General features: G+C 41.9%; 1 protein-coding gene across 3 annotated transcripts in view; it reads right to left on the bottom strand.

Moving 5' to 3' along the window:
• Positions 1-9491: 9491 nt before the first annotated feature.
• KCNJ15 (potassium inwardly rectifying channel subfamily J member 15) overlaps positions 9492-18142 on the bottom strand; it is a 54816-nt gene continuing 46165 nt past the window's right edge. For all 3 annotated transcript variants that reach the window (XM_057697875.1, XM_057697876.1, XM_057697877.1), the window contains exon 4: positions 9492-16484. In XM_057697875.1, the coding sequence (XP_057553858.1) occupies positions 15344-16465 (1122 nt within the window). In that variant the 5' untranslated portion in view covers positions 16466-16484 and the 3' untranslated portion in view covers positions 9492-15343. The remainder of the gene's footprint in view (positions 16485-18142) is intronic.

Below are 18142 nucleotides of genomic sequence, written 5' to 3'. Positions count from 1 at the left end.
TTGATTTGCATTTCTCTAGTAATTCGCAATGTTGAGCATCTTTTCATGTGCCTGTTCCTGGGATACCTTTTACCAGCTTTCTGTACCCAGCTCCCAACTTGTGCAAACATGTCTACCAGGAGCTCTCTCAGGGGTCCTGAAGCTTTCTTACCCTCAGCTTAGGAGAGAAATCATGTATTTTAAGGAATAGTTACGTTACTTAAATTTTTTTTGTTATGCTCAGTCTGCTGTGGACACAGAATAACACCACAGAGAAGCATATGAAAATGAAAGAGATTTATTATACTCACAGGTCCTAGAGGAGGGAGGCACGGCTTGGCATGCAGGGGCCACAGGGGCAGAGCATCCAGGAACTGGGCTCAACCAGGCAGATGGGAAAGGGTGATGACCCCTGGGCCAGTGCCTTTATGGGAGTCAGGTGGACTACAAAAACAAAAGGCAGAAGTGGGTTTCACTGGTGTGTTTGAATGTCAACAGGTCATTGTCAGGGGAGGGCAAGAAGGGGAACTTGTGTCAGGGGACAACTTTATCAGTCTAGTGTACCTGGTCACCTGGGTGGGATGCTCACAGCCTGTTCTGGGGATGTTGAGGCAACTGGGAAATAGGAAGTTTTAAAAGTTTGCCTACCAATCAGAGTCTTCTTAGAGATGGATGATGAACCCAGGTTATCAGCTGTCTCCCAAGAGATAAGCTGGATGGGAATGTTTGACTGGCCAATAGGAGGGAACGTCAGAATCACTGCTGCCTTACATTTAGAGTCTCAATGAATTTCTGCAAGTTGCAGGGATATCCGAACAGTACTCTTCTCCCTAGGGAGCCAGAGATCAAAATGGAAGCTCAAGTGCCCAGTAACTCATAGCATGACTCTCTCATGGTGTGGTCTCTCTGGTAAGAGGAGACGCTAGGGCAAAGTGTGAGGCTGGTGCTGCTGGAACACGACACGACCACTGGGAGAATGGAGGAGGGTCATAGGGAGCACAGCAGGCACTCTTGGTAAACAGCTCAAAGAGCAGACACTGCTTGGATGCTGGGTCAGTTGGCAAAGGATAACACACTTTCAGGAGAACGTACAAAGAGCTGGCCCATCTTGTGGACAAAGCCTGATACGTGGCAAGGGCTGATTACATATTTGATGTTGAAAAAATCAAGTCCTCCATAAAGAACAGCAAAGTGGGAAGATTCTTGGATGTGGATTAGAGGTTCTGAATTTGCGACCAGAACCTGCCATATTTGGAGCATGATAATTTCTCTGAGAAGAAGCCCTAGAGGACAGTAGCTAGATGTGTGATGCTTGGGGTTGAATCTGCGTCCTCTGGGTTTCAGCTGTGACCTTGGGCAAGTCCCTTAAATTTTCTGTGCTTTGGTTTTTGACATTTGTTGTTTGGGGATAATAAGAGTACCTGCCTTTGCACTGAGGATTAAGTGAGTAAATTCATGTGCAGCTGTGAGAACAGTGTCCACCACTCGATGTGTACTTAATAAATGCCAGATGCGATTGTTAGTATCATCAGTCTCACGGATGAATAACACAGCCCCACAAGAATGAGAGAGGCGATGCTAATCACACAAGGAAAGAGGATTTACAAAAAGCCCTTCAGTTATATCTTATGTAAATTGAATAGTTCAGTTCAGGCTCCTTTAAGTTGGGACTCAGACCAGCAGCTTGGGTGTCACTGGGGAGCTTGTTAAAAATGCAGAATCTCAGGACCCAGCCCAGATCTAATGAATCAGAATCTTCACTTTAGCTCCATGGTGATTAGTATGTAAGTCAATTCTTTAATCCAATTTAATTTATTATGTTAAAATTAAGAAATAATAACTGCATGTTTTTAAATGATCCTGGTTGATGTGTGTGTGTTTAGCTTATTGAGGTACACAAAATTGCACACATATTAATGTATACATCTCAATGAGTTTGGTCATATGCTATCACCACAACCAAAGTACTAAACTTACCCATCACTTCCAAAGATGTCCTTGTGTTCTATAGTGTATGTGTGTGTGGGTGTGTGTTTGGAAAACCACCTGGCATGAGATATATCCTCTTAACATATCTGAAAGTGCACAATACTGTATTGTTAACTGTAGCTACTATGTCACAGAGCAGATCTCCAGAATTTAAAGTGATGCATAGACCTATGAACCATCATCACAATAAAAATTAAGAACATCTCCATCACCCTCAGGAGATTCCTCATGTCTTTTTGCAGTTCTTTTCTCTCTCCACCCTGACCCCAGACAACTGCTGATTAGCTTTCTGTTACAGTAGATTATTTGGAATATTTTAGAAATTTCTGTGAACAGAATCATACATAAGTACTCTTTTTATCTGGCTTCTTTTGCTCATAATGATGTTTTGAGATTCATCTACATTGTTGTCTTCATTAATTAATATTAGATCATTAATTTTTATTTATCCCATTGTATGGGTAGATCACATTTTGTTATCCATTCACCTACAGATGAACATTTAGGCTGTTTACAGATTTTCTGGCTATCATAAATGACAATGATGTGTAAGTCTTTGAGTAGATATATGTTTTCAGTTCACTTGGGTAATGCCTAAGAATGGAATAGCTAGGTCTTTGCTTGCCTGTACATTAGACATTTGACATTATTCCATAGGTTCCTGGGGCTTATTAACTTTTTACAACTCTTTTTTTCTTTCTCTTCCTTAGTTTGGATAACTTTACTGATATATATTCAAGTTCACCTATCCTTTCCTTTTCATTTCCATTCTGCTATTCAACCTATCTAGTAAATTTTGCAATGTCAGATATTTCAACTTGGTCCTTATTTATGTATTCCATATCTCTGGTAAGGTTTCTTGTTTTTTTTTCCTCATTCATTGCAACTGTATTTTCTCTATCTCACTGAGCATAGTTTTAACCACAGTCATCTTAGGGTTGACCTCTGTTACTTGTCACATTTTCCTGATTCCTCATGTGTCATTTAATTTTTGATTGTATCCTAAACATTGTCAAAGTTCTGTTGTAGATAATCTGAATTCTGTTCTCTTCTTACAAAGTATGCTAATGTTTTTCTTCTAGAGGCAATCATCTTGGTCAGAGTTAAACTTCAAACCTGACCTCACCTGTGGCTACGTAGTAGCTGTGTTCTCAGTTTGGACTTTGTAGCTGCCCCACGTGTGTATGGTTCAGTGGTCACCCACAGACTTTTCTAGAGTGTATGTATAGAATAGGGATTCCCATTCTGTGCTTTTCCCTTTCTGGGATTTCTCCCACCCTCCAGTAGCCCTGGTTGCCCTGGGCACATTTCCTTCTCTCTTGAGCCAGAAAACTGGTCAGTTTCCATTGGAATTTTAGCTAACCTATGAAATACCACAACTACAATTTTCCTTAGGGCAATGCTGGAAAGATGGGAACCTCCCCCACATTTGCTGCTTCCTATGAGTTTCAGCTTTCAAAAGTTTACTTACTTCTATTCACTCTGCAGAGACCTTGGGTAGTTGATTTTATGTATTGTTTTCCAGTGTATGTAGCTGTGATCTGTGGGAGGGTGTTTGTTACCAGTAACAGAGCCATTATTTGTGGATTTTCTACTCCATTGATTTCTGCTTTGTTTATAATATCTCCTCCCTTCCATTTAATTTGGATTCAATTTACTCTTTTTATTTTCTTCTTGAGGCTGGAACTTAAGTCATTGATTTTAGGCCTTTCTTCTCTAAAATAAACACCTGAAACTGTAAATGTTTCTTTGAGCACTCTCACTGATCTTTATTTAAAATTTTGATAGTTTGTCCAATATGGATTTTTAGGTGTTATTTTTTATTTTAAAAACATATTGCTTCAAAATATGGGCTTGAGTGCTTAACTTTTTAGCACCTCTTACATTTTGCACCTGAGGCAAATGTCTCATTATCTCACCTCACCCCACCCTAGTCTCATCAGAAGAACCAGTGTTGAGTCACTTACCTAAGTAAGCCAGGGCCTGAGTGCAGCCCAGTTGCAAGGCCTGGCTCTGGAGACACAGCTGGGCAGTTGTGGAATGTTACCCAGAGTCAGGGTGAGCTCAGTCAGGATGCCAGGGAAGTCTGCTGGGAGGTGGGTGATCATGGAGAGTGAATAGAGAGGATCCCTCATCAGGGAGATTGTAGGTGTTGCCAAGAAAGCCCTTCATGTAAGGCAGTGAGAAGACCCAGCAGGCATGGGCTGGGGACATCCCAGACAGAGGGAGAAGCATCACCAAAGGCCCAGAGGCCAGAAAGAGGAGGAAGCATTCAGGTACTTGCTAATAGTTGGGGATATTTGAGGATAGAATGCAAAGTAAAGGGAAGACAAGGGAGGAGATTATTAGGAGCCCGATCACAGGGAGCAGTGATTCCCATGTTAGGTCAGTTGGTCTTTATTCTGAAGGATGAGGTTTTGAGCAAGGGAGTCATATATCAGATAATCCAAGTTAGAATGCCCACTCTGGGTACCATGTGATGGCGTGGAGGGGAGAAAGACTAGAGGCAGTTCAGCCAGGGTAAAACTTTCGAAAAACAAATGAGGGATGATGGTGGCCTGAGCTAAGGGAGGAGCGATTAGAATGAAAGTGAAGGAACTGACTTGAGATCATTTCAGGGGTGGTGAGGACAGGGATGGGCGGTGCTTTAGATACTGGTGGCGAGGGAGCAGGAGAGGACAAGTGTGGATCTCAGGTTTCCTGCGCTGGAGGAGGAGACGCTTTGGGAGGATAACAGTGTGTAAGAGCATTATTAGTAGAACAACATGGTGCTGCCTGATTCAGCAACATGGTGCAAGTGTGAGCCCCCACCCGGCTTACCTCAACATATGAACCGGCAATGGCTGCAGAGCCACCTTGGTGAAGCACGTCTTGGTCAAAGGAAAGGTTTTCAGTACCCTTTATAGTAGGATACATGAAATGCCCCCAAATGACAGACACAGAATTATGAAATGCATTTAAAAGTCAGTTACTTCCAAGTCTTGGGAAATCAGCAAGCTCTCTGTGGATAGCAGTTGGGAGGGGAAGCCCAGTATATGATTAACTTGTAGAGGCTAAAACTCTACAAATAGCCTCTGACTACTTGAAAACCAGGGTTAAAAAGTCTTCTTGTGTATGGAAATTATGGAAAGAACATCCAAGGAAGAAAACACTTTGTTCTCTACACTAAGAATCAAAAACCCTCTTGGGGTGTCTGAGTGTCCTCCGGCATAGCTTTCACAGCGGAGCATCTGCTGGAGGTTTGCTCTGTCTGTCCATTCTGCAGAACTGGGAAATGCAGGACTGTCACTATTACTGTGGGGAACCCCTTGTCTCTTCCAGGGAGAAGAATAGGAGGAGGGTTGAGAGTCATCAAGCTGGTGATGGAGTGAAAAGGGAAAGATAGTGTTATAAGTTGAATTGTGCCCCCTCAAAAAGACATGAGGAAGTCCTAATTCCCAGTGCCTCAGAATGTAACCTTATTTGGAAAGGAGGTCTTTACAAAGGTAATCAAAATGAACTCACTAAGTGGTCCCTAATCAAACTTTTGTCCTTATAAAAAAAGATGAATTTGAACACAGAGACAGACACACAGAGAGGACAGATGATGTGAAGACCTAGGGAGAAGGCAATGGGAAAATGGAGGCAGAGATTAGAGTGATGCAACCATAAGCCAAGGAGCATCTGGGGTGCCAGAAGCTGGAGGAGGCCAGGAAGGATCCTATCCTACAGGTTTCAGAGGGGACACAGCCCTGCTTATGTTAACTTCACACTTCTTGCCTCCAGAGCGGTGAGACAATACATTTCCACAGTTCTAAACCACTAAATTTGTGTAATTTGTTACAGCAGCCTTAGGGAAAGAATACAGATCGCATGGCTCTCCCGGGAATCTGCCTTTACTTCCTAATATAATAAGTGTTGCCAAATCAATATTAATGTGGAGATCACAATACTTTAAGGACCTGGTTTGGTAATCAAGTGATTGTTAAAGGGTCTACTTTGGCTGGGTAAGTATTAAGTGAAGAAAGGAACCATGTTATCTGATGATGAACCACACACTTATGGTGGTGAGGATGGACTTACCTCCTGCCCTCCATCCTCTGCCTTGGAGAGCACTGAGGCTTGAGCTGGGGTTTCCACTTGGATTCCTACTCAGGGAAAATGAAGATGCTCTGGGCCTTTGGCTCCTCACCCAGTCCACCCCAGGTCCTGTTCCCTGCTTCTTCCCAATATTTTACCCAGGTCCACCCCTTTCATGGTCAGCTTATTTATGCCTGACTTCCAGTCTTCGATTTTTGCCCCAGAAATAAGGTTTTGCCTGTTTCCCTTCTTCACTGACTCCTCCTGATTTGGCTGCATTGAGTTTGGGTCCCGGAACTTCACTCTCTTGATCTCCACTCTTTGTGGTGGGTTCATTCACCACGTCCCTCTCATTCATTGGCCCTTTCCTTTTTGAGATGGGGAGATTTGCAGCCCAGTCTTCCTGAGCATCAGGACCCATCTGTCAGAACCTCCCTCTACAGTCAGCTTCCAGGGACTCCCTTGTGTGCTTGCCCTGTGTTTCCAGCTTTTCTCTGTGTCTGGGTCCTGATCCTGCCTGCTTAGCCCTGGCCATTATTACAGAGGTGACTGCGTGTGCTGGGGCCACTCCCTTGTCCCCACCAAGCTCCCTACACTCAGGATCAAATTCCAGCCTGCTCTGTTGGTTCTGTAGTGTCTGCTCATCTCTACAAAGTTCTCTTTGTCTCTCTATCAGCCAAGATCTTAAAATGGTTAGCTTTCTTAGAGTTTTCCTGAAGAGCCCAGTATAAATTCTTGCAAATCAGGTTTTTAGAGCTCAGCAAAACAGTCACTTGGAAACTTACCACACTATGTGTATTGGCAGCACTCTGGCAAATCCCTGACTGTTTACATTGCTGCTCTTCAGTATTAATTCAGTACCCAAGGGTCAGGTCTGTGGCAACAAAGCAACTCAACCGTGGTTTGTTTTCATTTGAAAAAAACACACGAGAGCTGAACAAGGGCTGCTTTGTTCCAAGAACATCAACCACCACATCCTCTTGGCTCCTTTGGTTGCTCTGTTCAGTGGCCCATACGGGAGTCAGGAGACAGCTTGGGGAGGAAGACAGGTTTCACTTTGGTCAGTCCTGGGTTTCACTCCTGGCTCTGTCACTCCCGAGCTACGTGACTTTGGACAAGTTACTTAACTTCTCTGAGCCTCAGTTCTGTCATCAATAAAATGGGGATCCTGACCATGATTAGCTGTTTTAAGGAGATACAACACAATCTTAATGAAGGTAAGGGCCTTCACACCAAACTAGGTACGTATGCTTGGCCACCAAGACCTTCCTCTGGTCTGGGATTTCTTGATTTCAGTCCCTCCCAAGTCTCGTGTTTGGCTAACTGTTCATCCCTACTAAGATAAGCAGCAGGGTTGTAGATTTTGTTTCCATCTTGGTGAGCAGCGTTGATGCACCTCTGCTCTTTTCTTTCAGGCTGATGGATTCATATCCTTTCTACCTTCCGACTACTTATTCCATGTGCTCAGCCCCTGAATAACAGACCCCTGGCAGCATGCAAGGCCCCCACAGAACTCTTCCAGGCTCCCAGCCTCTTGCTTTCCCTGGGTAGTCTATTCTGTCATCACCTAGCCCTGGTTTTGACCCTTCACACATAGAAATCAGCTCCGTGGTTAGATTCACATGTTGTAAATTTAGGGGATGGAATGTTAGACCAGAAGGGAGAATCCTGCATCACTGCACTGGCTCGCCGGGTCACACTGGCTGAGACATTGAACCTCAGTGAGCTGTAGGGTCTTCCATAAAGTATAGGAATTAGACATGTCCTACCGCCTTCATTGGGTATAAAATGGACCATGAAATGTTTTAAAGTTGCTTGAAGCATTAAGAACCCTACAAGTGTGTGTATTGTTTGCTCTCTGCAAATCCAAGGTGTGACCAGAAGTCCTGGGACGTGTGTGCGTGCATGCGTGCGTGTGTGTGTGTGTGTATGAGCAGAAAAGGCATGTTGCAGTAGAACACATTACAACATGCTTCCCATGTAGCAGGTCAGCCAGATTCGTGGTAGGGGCGGGGGTTAGAAAAAGAGCACATTGTTCTGTGTTGGTGTAACTGTGTGTCTGTTGTTTATAGTATACTTATGGCAGATCTTTAAATCACATGCAGATCTTTAAACCATATGCAAACAGAGTTTCTGACAGATTCAATAGAGGCAAACCATGAAATACGAAAAACAGCCCTTGGGACTGGTGAGAACACGTTTGGGACATTCAAATATACTACAGGCTAAGCACTATAGTGGAAGTATTAAATCAAGCAAAGGGATAGAAAATTTGGGGAACAAAAACTTCAAACAAGGTAAGAGTTTCTGGGAAGAATATGCACTTTGCATGAAAAATTAAACCATAAAACGTGTTTATCTGACTTTCTGAAGGCAGGTGAATGAAATCAAGGATTCCTGAGAAGATAAATTCTGGTTGCCAGGATGCTGTGTTTCCAGCCCAGAACCAAAGCTTCCCATGCTGCTGTGACAAAGTCCCATATATTCACTGCCCCAAAGACATGGTGTGGCAGAGTCAAATCTCTTTCACGTCTTGGACATGGACAGCTCAGTTCTTGGCCAAGGTCATCCCAGAAGGGCAAGCAGATGCTGGGAGATAATGGAGTAGAAAACAATATCTATCTGAGAAATTTCATGCAAATTAAAATTAATATAAAATGTGTCTCAACTGACGAGCCCCATGACTGTGTTTCAGATTCCTGTGCACTTTCTGGAAAATGTTTTGGCTTTCTTGCCCAAACAGCATCCTCCATTTTGACTTCATACCACACGCACCAGCCTTTTATATTTCCACCTGTCACATTCTCACTCAAAGAACTGAGTATTGCCACCACTGAGAATGTCGCAGTGAATGAGCCAAGATTCCAAAAGAGCAGCTTCCAAAAGAAACACCTGTAGAGGGTTTGGAGCTGTTGTGTCTACTTTGTTGTGTGCGTGTATGTGGTTTCCCCACAGGGGGCCAATGACTATTTCTCGGGTGCATGTCTCTGCAGTGTGGATCTTAAATAGCTGTGTTACTTTGCAGTCACACCCATACTGATGCCTTTAAGGCTTATATAATTATGTGTTTTCCTTCTTTTCATCCATCAAAGTAAAAGAGCAATGGAATGCAAGGGACTTTGGTAAGGAATACGGTGCTGAAAGGATGTTGTTAAATTGTTAACTTGATCTTTAATCATTGACTAAAATAAAATGAGCGAGTAGAGCATCATGGCACAAGAAAGGGAGGAGGCAGGGATTTTCTTTTCTTTGATTAGAAAAGAAACAAAATACATTCCTTTAGACACTGGTAGAAAATACCATCTTAACAAGGACATAGTCATCCCCAAATTATTGTATGTACCATCATCGGAAAAGGCTGTGAGAATGAGTTTATCTCCAAGCTCTCTAAGAAAATATTAAATCCCTGTCCACCAGAGCACCAACTATAGCATCACTACCCTTCCAAAGAAATGAGAAGAAACTCGACTGTAAAATTAGCTTTATTGTATTTGCTATTGTTTCACAGATGAGGGTGATTCCATATACATAAAAAAGAAAGGTGATGCAGATACATATGAAAACAAGAAATGATTTGACAAATAGAGGGATGATTTCATAGAACATAAAAGGACCTATTTAAAGTGGATTGGTCATAACATGATTGGGTTCAGTAGTGACCAAGTACGCACACATCAATTAGTTTGAGATTTCTAACATGCACCCAGTAGTAGCTCAGCCTTGAGAAACAGGAGTCACTATTATGCTAGGGCAAATTTAAGCCTAAGACTAGTTTAAAAATCCGAGGAAAGCAAGGACATGCATCCTGTGACATGGTGTAGCGATCAGATGGAGTGCTGTATATAGCAAGAGAGCGAGGCGTGACGAAAATTTTGGTAAATGCACACTGCCAGAATTTACAAAAAGTAGGACTGTTTGCTTGTAAAATCCGCATGTCATTTGGGATTTCCATCTTCATAACATTCCCGTGAATTTCATTAAGTGGTATTTTGGAGCGGATCCTTCTGGAATGGAGATGACTGTTTACCAAAGCATTCTTTTTTGTAACTTACAATTCCATGACACTCTACAGAAATAATTCTTCAAAAATAGATCCAAGTTGGCTGTCATCCTGCCTTTCTCTCCTGACTGCCGTTGAATACTTTGTGTCGGCACACAAACACAGCTTCCTCTTGTGATCTGGAAGTTTGTTTTTGTAAAAAGTCCCTGATACAGTCATACTTCCTGTAATGATTTGGTTTAATACAACATCCTTAGTCTTAAGATTTGATTGTAGATGAAAGAATATGGTTACATTATAGTAAATGAGAAAAACCATTCTTTTGAACTCCCCTCCAATCATGTTCTTGGAAGCTCTTTACTTTCTCAGCAATATTAGGACATTTGCAATAATAACAATCATAGGACTAACAAGCTAAGAGGTCATATTTCTTAGCTCAGAATCAACAACTTATGATTTTTTTAAGAGAATGGGTACTATGTAATCAATTGTAGTAGCTCCCTTGGAGTCTAATTTCGAGTAGGTTCTACCTTTAATATGAATATTTTTGAGGGGTGAAGTTGGATACCTTAAGTTGTTGGGAAGGCAGGGACACTAGATAACATTTGGCCTGGAGTAAAGGTAAGATCACAGTACCTCATAAGGCCAGAGCTGCTAAACCAAAAACTTGGTGATGGGCTTTTAGGTTGATGGCTTCATCTTTGGTTTTGCCCATGCGGTGCTGGTTAGGAATACAAAGCCGTCAGCCTGATTCTTCAACAGAGGTTGGGAGTCAGGACTCCTGTACGTCACGTGTAGGAAGATTTATAGCCCCTTGTTCCTGGCCTTTCCCTGATAGACAGGCACAAAGAACGTGCACAGAATGTACCAAAGGCTCCTGTGTTTGGCTGAAATTTACTGTTACTAGTTACATGTCCTTTATCTACATATATGACATCTTTGGTGTTTATACTCATGGGCCAGTTATGTCCTTCGACTTCCATAATCAATTCTTATAATTTTATTAGGAATTAACTATCCACTCCAATCAACAGCTTTTTCTCAGTCTTCTATTTTTACACACTAGCAACATACTAATTGAAAGATAAAAGTTCCTATTCCCAGTTTTTAGGCATCTAAATGTCTACAACTTACTAATTCGATTGATTATTTTTAACCCACAGGATTATTTGACCTGCTAGAATGGATGGCAAAGATGAAGAATCATTAACCAAGCACCTGTCAAGTTGCAAAGAAATTGAGTCTAACAGGAGAACTGACAGAGGATGAAGATGAAGTGAAATGGCTGGAGATTTATTTCTGCATCCCGTTTCCTTTCCATTAAACGTCTAGTGGAAAAACTTTGCGAAAAAGTTGGGCTTAATCCATCAATGTTTTTTAAAGTCTAGGAAAATTGCTACCCCTGGGAAGCCAGAAGGGTATGATGACACAATCTGTTGTGATGTGAGACTGAATGACCACTGCTTCTCTGGCAAAGAATTTCTTTTCCACTGATAGAAGTCTTTTTATGTGGAAGTCTAATTGATCAACAATTAGCTTTTATTTTTTACACATCTCTCACTGCCCTCCTTACTCTGAAAACAAAGACTTTGTTTCAGATTTCTTAAAAAAAGTCAAAACAACACAATGACAATAAAAACAAAGTCTACTGACAAATAGTGACGCCTCAAGAAGTTAAGTAACTCCTTTATTCTTTAAATTTCCAATTAAATTCTAATGATACCATTTCATTTGCCAATTCTTACTCTGGAGACTTAAACTCTGCTCCTAAGATACCTCACTCTGAGAGGAGAAACTGCTCATTTCTGCCCAGAGACCCAAGGACTGTTGGCAGGTCATTCTGATGAAAGATAAACTGAAAATCACAAAAGGCAAAACATATGTAGTTAGCCAGTTAGAAGTGAAATGTTAAGCTTTAGACCTTCAAGGGTAAGACTTTCCAGGGGAGGAAAATTAAGTGCACCTTGGACCTATGCAGAGTCCAATGCTGGAATTTGAGTGTATACCACAGAACTTGGAAATCAAGACTTGAGATGTTAACACTCTTCATTTGAAAAAAAATCCCATCCCAGAAAGCTATGATAAAATAACCTGCATTCAAAACTAGTTATTTCTAATATTTAACAGTAAAAGTCTAACAAGAATGAAAGCCAAGACTGAGAGCCTGGAAGGCTTTGTTATGCCACATGGTTGGATGTCTGACCCTATGACCACAGAGACCAAATACAGAACTAAGCCCGAGGATGAGGGTGGTCCTTTACTGAGCTACCAGTACGAAGGCCTCATGTCTTCCCTGCTTTGCTTTTCTCTTTTCTTCTTTCTCCAGATGATGTCTGAGTACTGAGGATCCAAGCTAGGGAGAAAGAATCATACTGAAGGAGCAGTGTCCCTTTTGTTTCCTGTATTAATTTACATTTCAATGGGATTGAAATCAATCAATTAAAATTGAAAATTCAAAGAAAATCAGACAAAATAGTTGTTGAAATGCATCTAAATATCTGGTCCATTCATGTTTTACTTTTAACCCGTTATCTTAGGGTTCTGGACTCTTATCTCTGGGTTGTAATTTCCTGATAAGTGGGAACGAGAACCAAAGATGCCTTGTCGTGAGGATCCATGTGTGAATCTCTGTCTGCTACGCTGCCTGGGGCCATTGGCTGCCGGGCACCCTGTCAGTACAAGGTATTTTATTACTTGAATAAGACATGGCTTGCAGATTACACTGATTTGCTGCTCTTTACATGATGGTTTCTCAAATGGAACACGACATTTTTGAACAGTCGCACGGAGAAGGCCTGATGCATTGGAAATGTTTTCAAAATGCAAAAAAACCTTTTTGGGTGAAAATACTCTGTTAGTTTGACAGTTGTTAGCTGGGTGTTGAGTATGAATCTGTTTCAGTCATCTTCATGTCCAGATAGAATCAAATAATTTTGCCTGAATCTTTTTGTTAGCATCTTAACACAACAGGATTTTGTACAAAGTAATAATAAGTTAAATGTGCCCAGAAAATGCTAAGTTTCAAACCAGACACAACTTTAGAGCTACTCATTGAATATTTTGTTATAATATGATTTATTGACTTGTACAAGTATTGGAGTTTAAGACACTACATATTTATTTTGTGTGTAGTGCAATAGATTAGATGATTGAGTCTTCCAAATTTGGCTGAAATAGGTATGTGAAATGAACACACAGTAAGATTTCTCAATCTTATGCTACATCATCATTGTACCATATACAAGTATGCAAGATTCCTAATTTTGATCACATTCAAATTAGCACTGACATAAATACTGTGAAAAAACTTAGTGCAACAGAAAAGCTGTAAACATGCCAAGGCATCATTTTCCTGTTGATTTTTACCACAATATACAATAAAAAAGGTTTAATAACTAAAATGGCTAATATCTAACTACATTAGCGTGATTTTCTTTTAAGAGAATGAAGATCTAAAACAACTTGCCGTAAAATGATCAACAGGAAAAGAAAAAAAAAAAACTTCCTGAATAATTGAAGACAATAACCTCTTGTGCACTGAGATTGTATTTTAAACTTTTACAACTTCGACCCCATTATTTTTACACCTGCATTAAAGGTTCAGTCCTGGGTCAGAGGTTTTAACCACATTTTCTGTTTAATGGAAGGAGACTTGACATGTGGTGACATCGTGATATGAATCCAGATTACTTGCCCCGTTTGCTGCAAGTCCCGGTGTTCCCACACTTACAGAACAAAATATATGTGAGCACCTTTGTCCAGGACTTGCTCTCTTAATCACAAATGTCTTCATGGATAACTTGTACGATTACGATGGAAGAGCCAGGACGAGCATGCCTCTGTGTGAGTGTGTGTGTGTGTCAGTGTATACATACATGTGGGCTCACGTGTACGTCCATGCCGTGCCTACACACTCAAAGTCACATTCTTCTTGAGTGAATGTACGAATCTGTCCTGGTTTGAATGAGCTGAGAATTCACCTTTTGCACATATAGCCAATCCTAGCCTATTTAGTCGCTGCCCCAAAGAAGCGCTCTAAATTCTTTTGAAATCCATAGGTTACCTCTATAACACTGAGTTGTATGAGATTTATTTCAATACTGTTGTGTGTTATCAGAGTATCAAATTTCATTCTTGCTTCAAGGAATCATCTGCCTTTGAATTCCTTATCCTGGGCTCCTCTTGTTCCTCAGGGCCCTGTCCAACCTCAGGGACTTCAATACAGGAGCAAATTTCCAATTGTTACATTGTTACGGAGCTGAATATTTCTTTTGTGTTCACTTAGCTTGAGAGAGACAACCAGTACTCTCAATAGTGTTATTCTGTTCTTGAAATGTCTGTGGCCGTTCCTGTGTGGACAAGGTATCTTAATAAGGAATGAAATCACTGAAAGGAATATTAGCCCATAACAAAGAAGTGGGGACATGGGACCCGCAGAGTCCCTGGGCTTCGGAAAGTTACTTTGAAAACATTGTCCGCAGTGAAGGTTTTCAGACTTTCCTTTTTATATGAATCCTTGGGGGTCCTGTTAAGATACAGCCTCTGATTCTCAAGTCCAGGTGGGGCTAGATGACTAATAAACTCCTGCATCATGCCGATGCTGCTGGTCTGTGAACCCATTTTGAATAGAAAGGGGTTAGTACATTCCAACAACAACAACAAAATGAATGTGAACAGTCACATCAGCTCCATTTGTATATGTTTTCACAACGATTACTTCCTGATTTGATCAATTTCACTCTGTACAATTACATTCACTGAGAAAGGTTAAGGTGGAATTATTATATTTTGTGAGTATAGAGTCCCCTTGCCCCTTTATATTATCAGATAGCCTCCATTATAAATACCATTTTCTTTGCTTGAAAACATGAGTGTGTTTTAGAGCCACGACATAAGTGGATACTGAACCATGTTTCAGCTCTTGGCCATCATGTCTTTGATATTTGGATTGAATAAACACCTTATATTACAGATGGCATCCTTGTATGGAAAGGCATTTCCTTTCAATATCAGCATTGCGAAATGTCTGTCCATCCAGATTGTTTCAATCGCCCTCCACCAAGGTCTTTGAAATGCAGCCCCCTTTTACAGAATTTGAATTTGGGGAATTCGCTTCCAACACAGCATTTAAAAAAGGAGTCCTCCCAGACGTGGAAATGCTTGTTTAGCCACCAGATCAAAGACCTGTTGGTCTGTACATCTGTGCAGGTTCTCAGAGTGCATCCACACGTTTTCGCTTCCCCGGTGATCTCTGCGTTTGAAGGGAGTTCCGATGCAGAAGCAGCTCGGACTTAAGCTGAGGCGACACCACTGCCATCAGACGTTGCTCTGTTGCAACAAAAGTGTTCTCAGCTCTCTTTCCCTCTGATCCTCCTGTCTGTACTTCTCCTCAAGTTTCTGCTTCTCAGAATCCGCACAGTAAAAGGTGCCATCTGGGCTCTTCCGGATCTGTTCGAACTGACTGAAATCCGCCACGTACTTGCCGGTCTTTGAGAGGGAAACCACAGGCACAAACTCAAAACCCCAGTAGATCTCCTCTGGGATGTAAGACGTGCGGCTCTGGCAGACTGCACTGGTGGACTCCACCGTGGCATTGAGGAGGACCACCAGCTCAAACTCCTTCTCCTTAAGGTTTTGGGGGGTGAGATCTCTCAGGGGGCTCGTCTCGTCCAGCACGTGGTAGAACGTCATGGGCAAGATGAGGAAGGGGCTCTCGGAAGAGGAGTCCACGTGGAATTTGACGGTGGCCTGGTTGAGGAGGATTTGCTCCCCCTCCTTGGTGACGTGGGTCTGGAGGAGCTTTCCCGAGAGCTGGCACTGAATCAGGAGGCTCTTCCTCATGTTGGCCACCTGGATCACCAGGCACAGCTTCCCGTTCTGCTTGGTGACGACAGCGCAGTGGCTGAACTTGATGGTCTCCGCCCGCTTCTTGGGTCTGGCGATTTTGGCCAAGAAGGTGCCCGTGATGAAGATCTCAATCAAGGTGGTGATGACCAGCTGAGCCACCAGGAGGAAGATGGCATGAGGGCATGCCTCCGTGATGGAACGGACTCCGTAGCCGATGGTTGTCTGGGATTCCAGGGAAAAGAGAAACGCCCCCGTGAGGGAGTCCACTTTCATGATGCAGGGGGTGTGATTTGAAAGGTGCTCACTGGGTTCTAAGTCCCCGTGAATGAAGGCGATGGCATAGTAGATCACTCCAAAAAGGAACCAGGTCATCACGAACGTGGCAGCAAACAGCGTGAGCTTGTATCTCCACTTCATGTCAATGACGGTGGTCCACAAGTCTTGGAGGTAGAGCAAGTATATGCCATCCACTTTGTCGATTCTCACGTTGCTGTGTCCGCTCTTGGACATGACTCGGGGTCTGCTGGTCTTGAGGCCAGCTCCAGCAGTGTGCTTCACCAGGGGAGCACTGGCCATGTGAATCGGGTCCATTGTCGGGCTTTGGGACCACCTAAGGAAATGACAAAGACAGACGTTCCATTACTGTCACGTGTGGTAGAATGTCCAGGAAAATCATGTGAGATCAATGCGCAGGTACATGGATGTTTACAGGAAAGGAGAATCCTGAAGGCAAGATTAATCGATGTGTACTCGAGGATGGCAGTAGGATGGAGTGAGAAGCACAGATTGGAGACAAGGAAACCTGGGTTGAATGCTGACTCTCCAACTCATTTGCTGTGAGACCTGAGGTAAGCTATTTAACCTTTCTGGACCTCAACTCCCTAATCTGTAAAATGGGAATAAAGTGCACTTCTCAGGGTTCTTGTGATGGTTAAATGAGATAATGGTATAAAGTGCCAAAACAGAGCTTCACACTCAAAAGAAAAAAAAAGGATGCTAATCTTCTCTTTGTGATGTCACACTCACAGATGTCGACCCCACAGGGTATTATGAATATTTATGGATATTCAGCTCTCATGGATTTCCAAGTATAGAAGATTTAAAAATAAGTTGACTGAGCATAAGGCCAGTCCTGATATAACTAAAATGCACCATCCGTAAGATACTTCTTGATACAGTGATGGGAAATGTTAATACAAATTTTAAAAACTTGGGTAGTATTCATAAATATTTTTTAAAAAGCTACCTTTTGCATGACCTATTGTTCCCTGTAATAGTAATTCATCTCCCCCCCAATCCAATGAATAATTTGAAATCCATAATCTGTCCTTGTTCTTGATTACAATGGAAAAGATCAAGTTATCAAATAACCAAAAACAAACATTGAGTGAATAATTAAGCTTTATTAATGGCTTGATCGATGTGCTGGTTATTCTTAGAAAAGTGTTATCCCTATAGAATATTAGGTGTGACACTTAGGTATGCCACAAAAATTCTGCTTTACTTCTTTTGAGTTAAGTAGAACCAGCATAAGAATCTATTTTAAAGAGCTAATGAACAAGTAAATAAGTACAGGCATCCAACATGGTAGCAGAACAGACTTACCTAGAAGAAGTGTTAGGCTCCCACACTGAGCCCCAGGCAGTGCTCTGCTCTGCGTTTACAGACAGGGACAAGTTGGGTGTGAGGCCACACAACATCTTATAGTGCCTGCCTGGTGGCTGAGATAAATCACTCCTACATTCCTTGAAAAACATAATGTGAGTGATTACAGGGTCACTCTACCTGGTTGTTATGTTTTTTCCACCTCATTGGCATTTTAAGAACAATAATAAAAAAATTTCTCCCTTTAAAAAGGAACTGGTATACAGTGGTCTGTGATTCATGCAATAATCTGTGCTGTCAGAGCAGTGTTATCTCAATAGAAGTTTCGAAAGTAATCCTCTGGGCAAATCCATTCAAGGAATCTGAAACTGTATCCATCACAGGATAACACCTGTTGAGGATGCAGTAAATCTGTTGGGCTTTCTAATTTTCCTGTTATGTTATTAAGAGTGGGTCATTTACTGAATGCCCCTTGAAATGATTTTTTTTTTCTCAGAGAGGAGAATCATTTTTTCATTTTCTTTGCAAAGAAGCGCCCTTAGCTATTCAGAAATTATTTTACATGTTGAAGACTATTCCATTTATTTGGGGATCAATTTAGATGAAAAGTACAAGATGTAATTTAGCATGGGCTTTATCAGACCCTCAGCGGCACTTCTCAGT

Source organism: Hippopotamus amphibius, chromosome 10 (assembly GCF_030028045.1).
Source record: "Hippopotamus amphibius kiboko isolate mHipAmp2 chromosome 10, mHipAmp2.hap2, whole genome shotgun sequence".
In the NCBI taxonomy this organism is placed as follows: domain Eukaryota; kingdom Metazoa; phylum Chordata; class Mammalia; order Artiodactyla; family Hippopotamidae; genus Hippopotamus; species Hippopotamus amphibius.
Note: the sequence above shows the minus strand (reverse complement) of the source record. Positions and strands in the feature narration are given on the sequence as shown.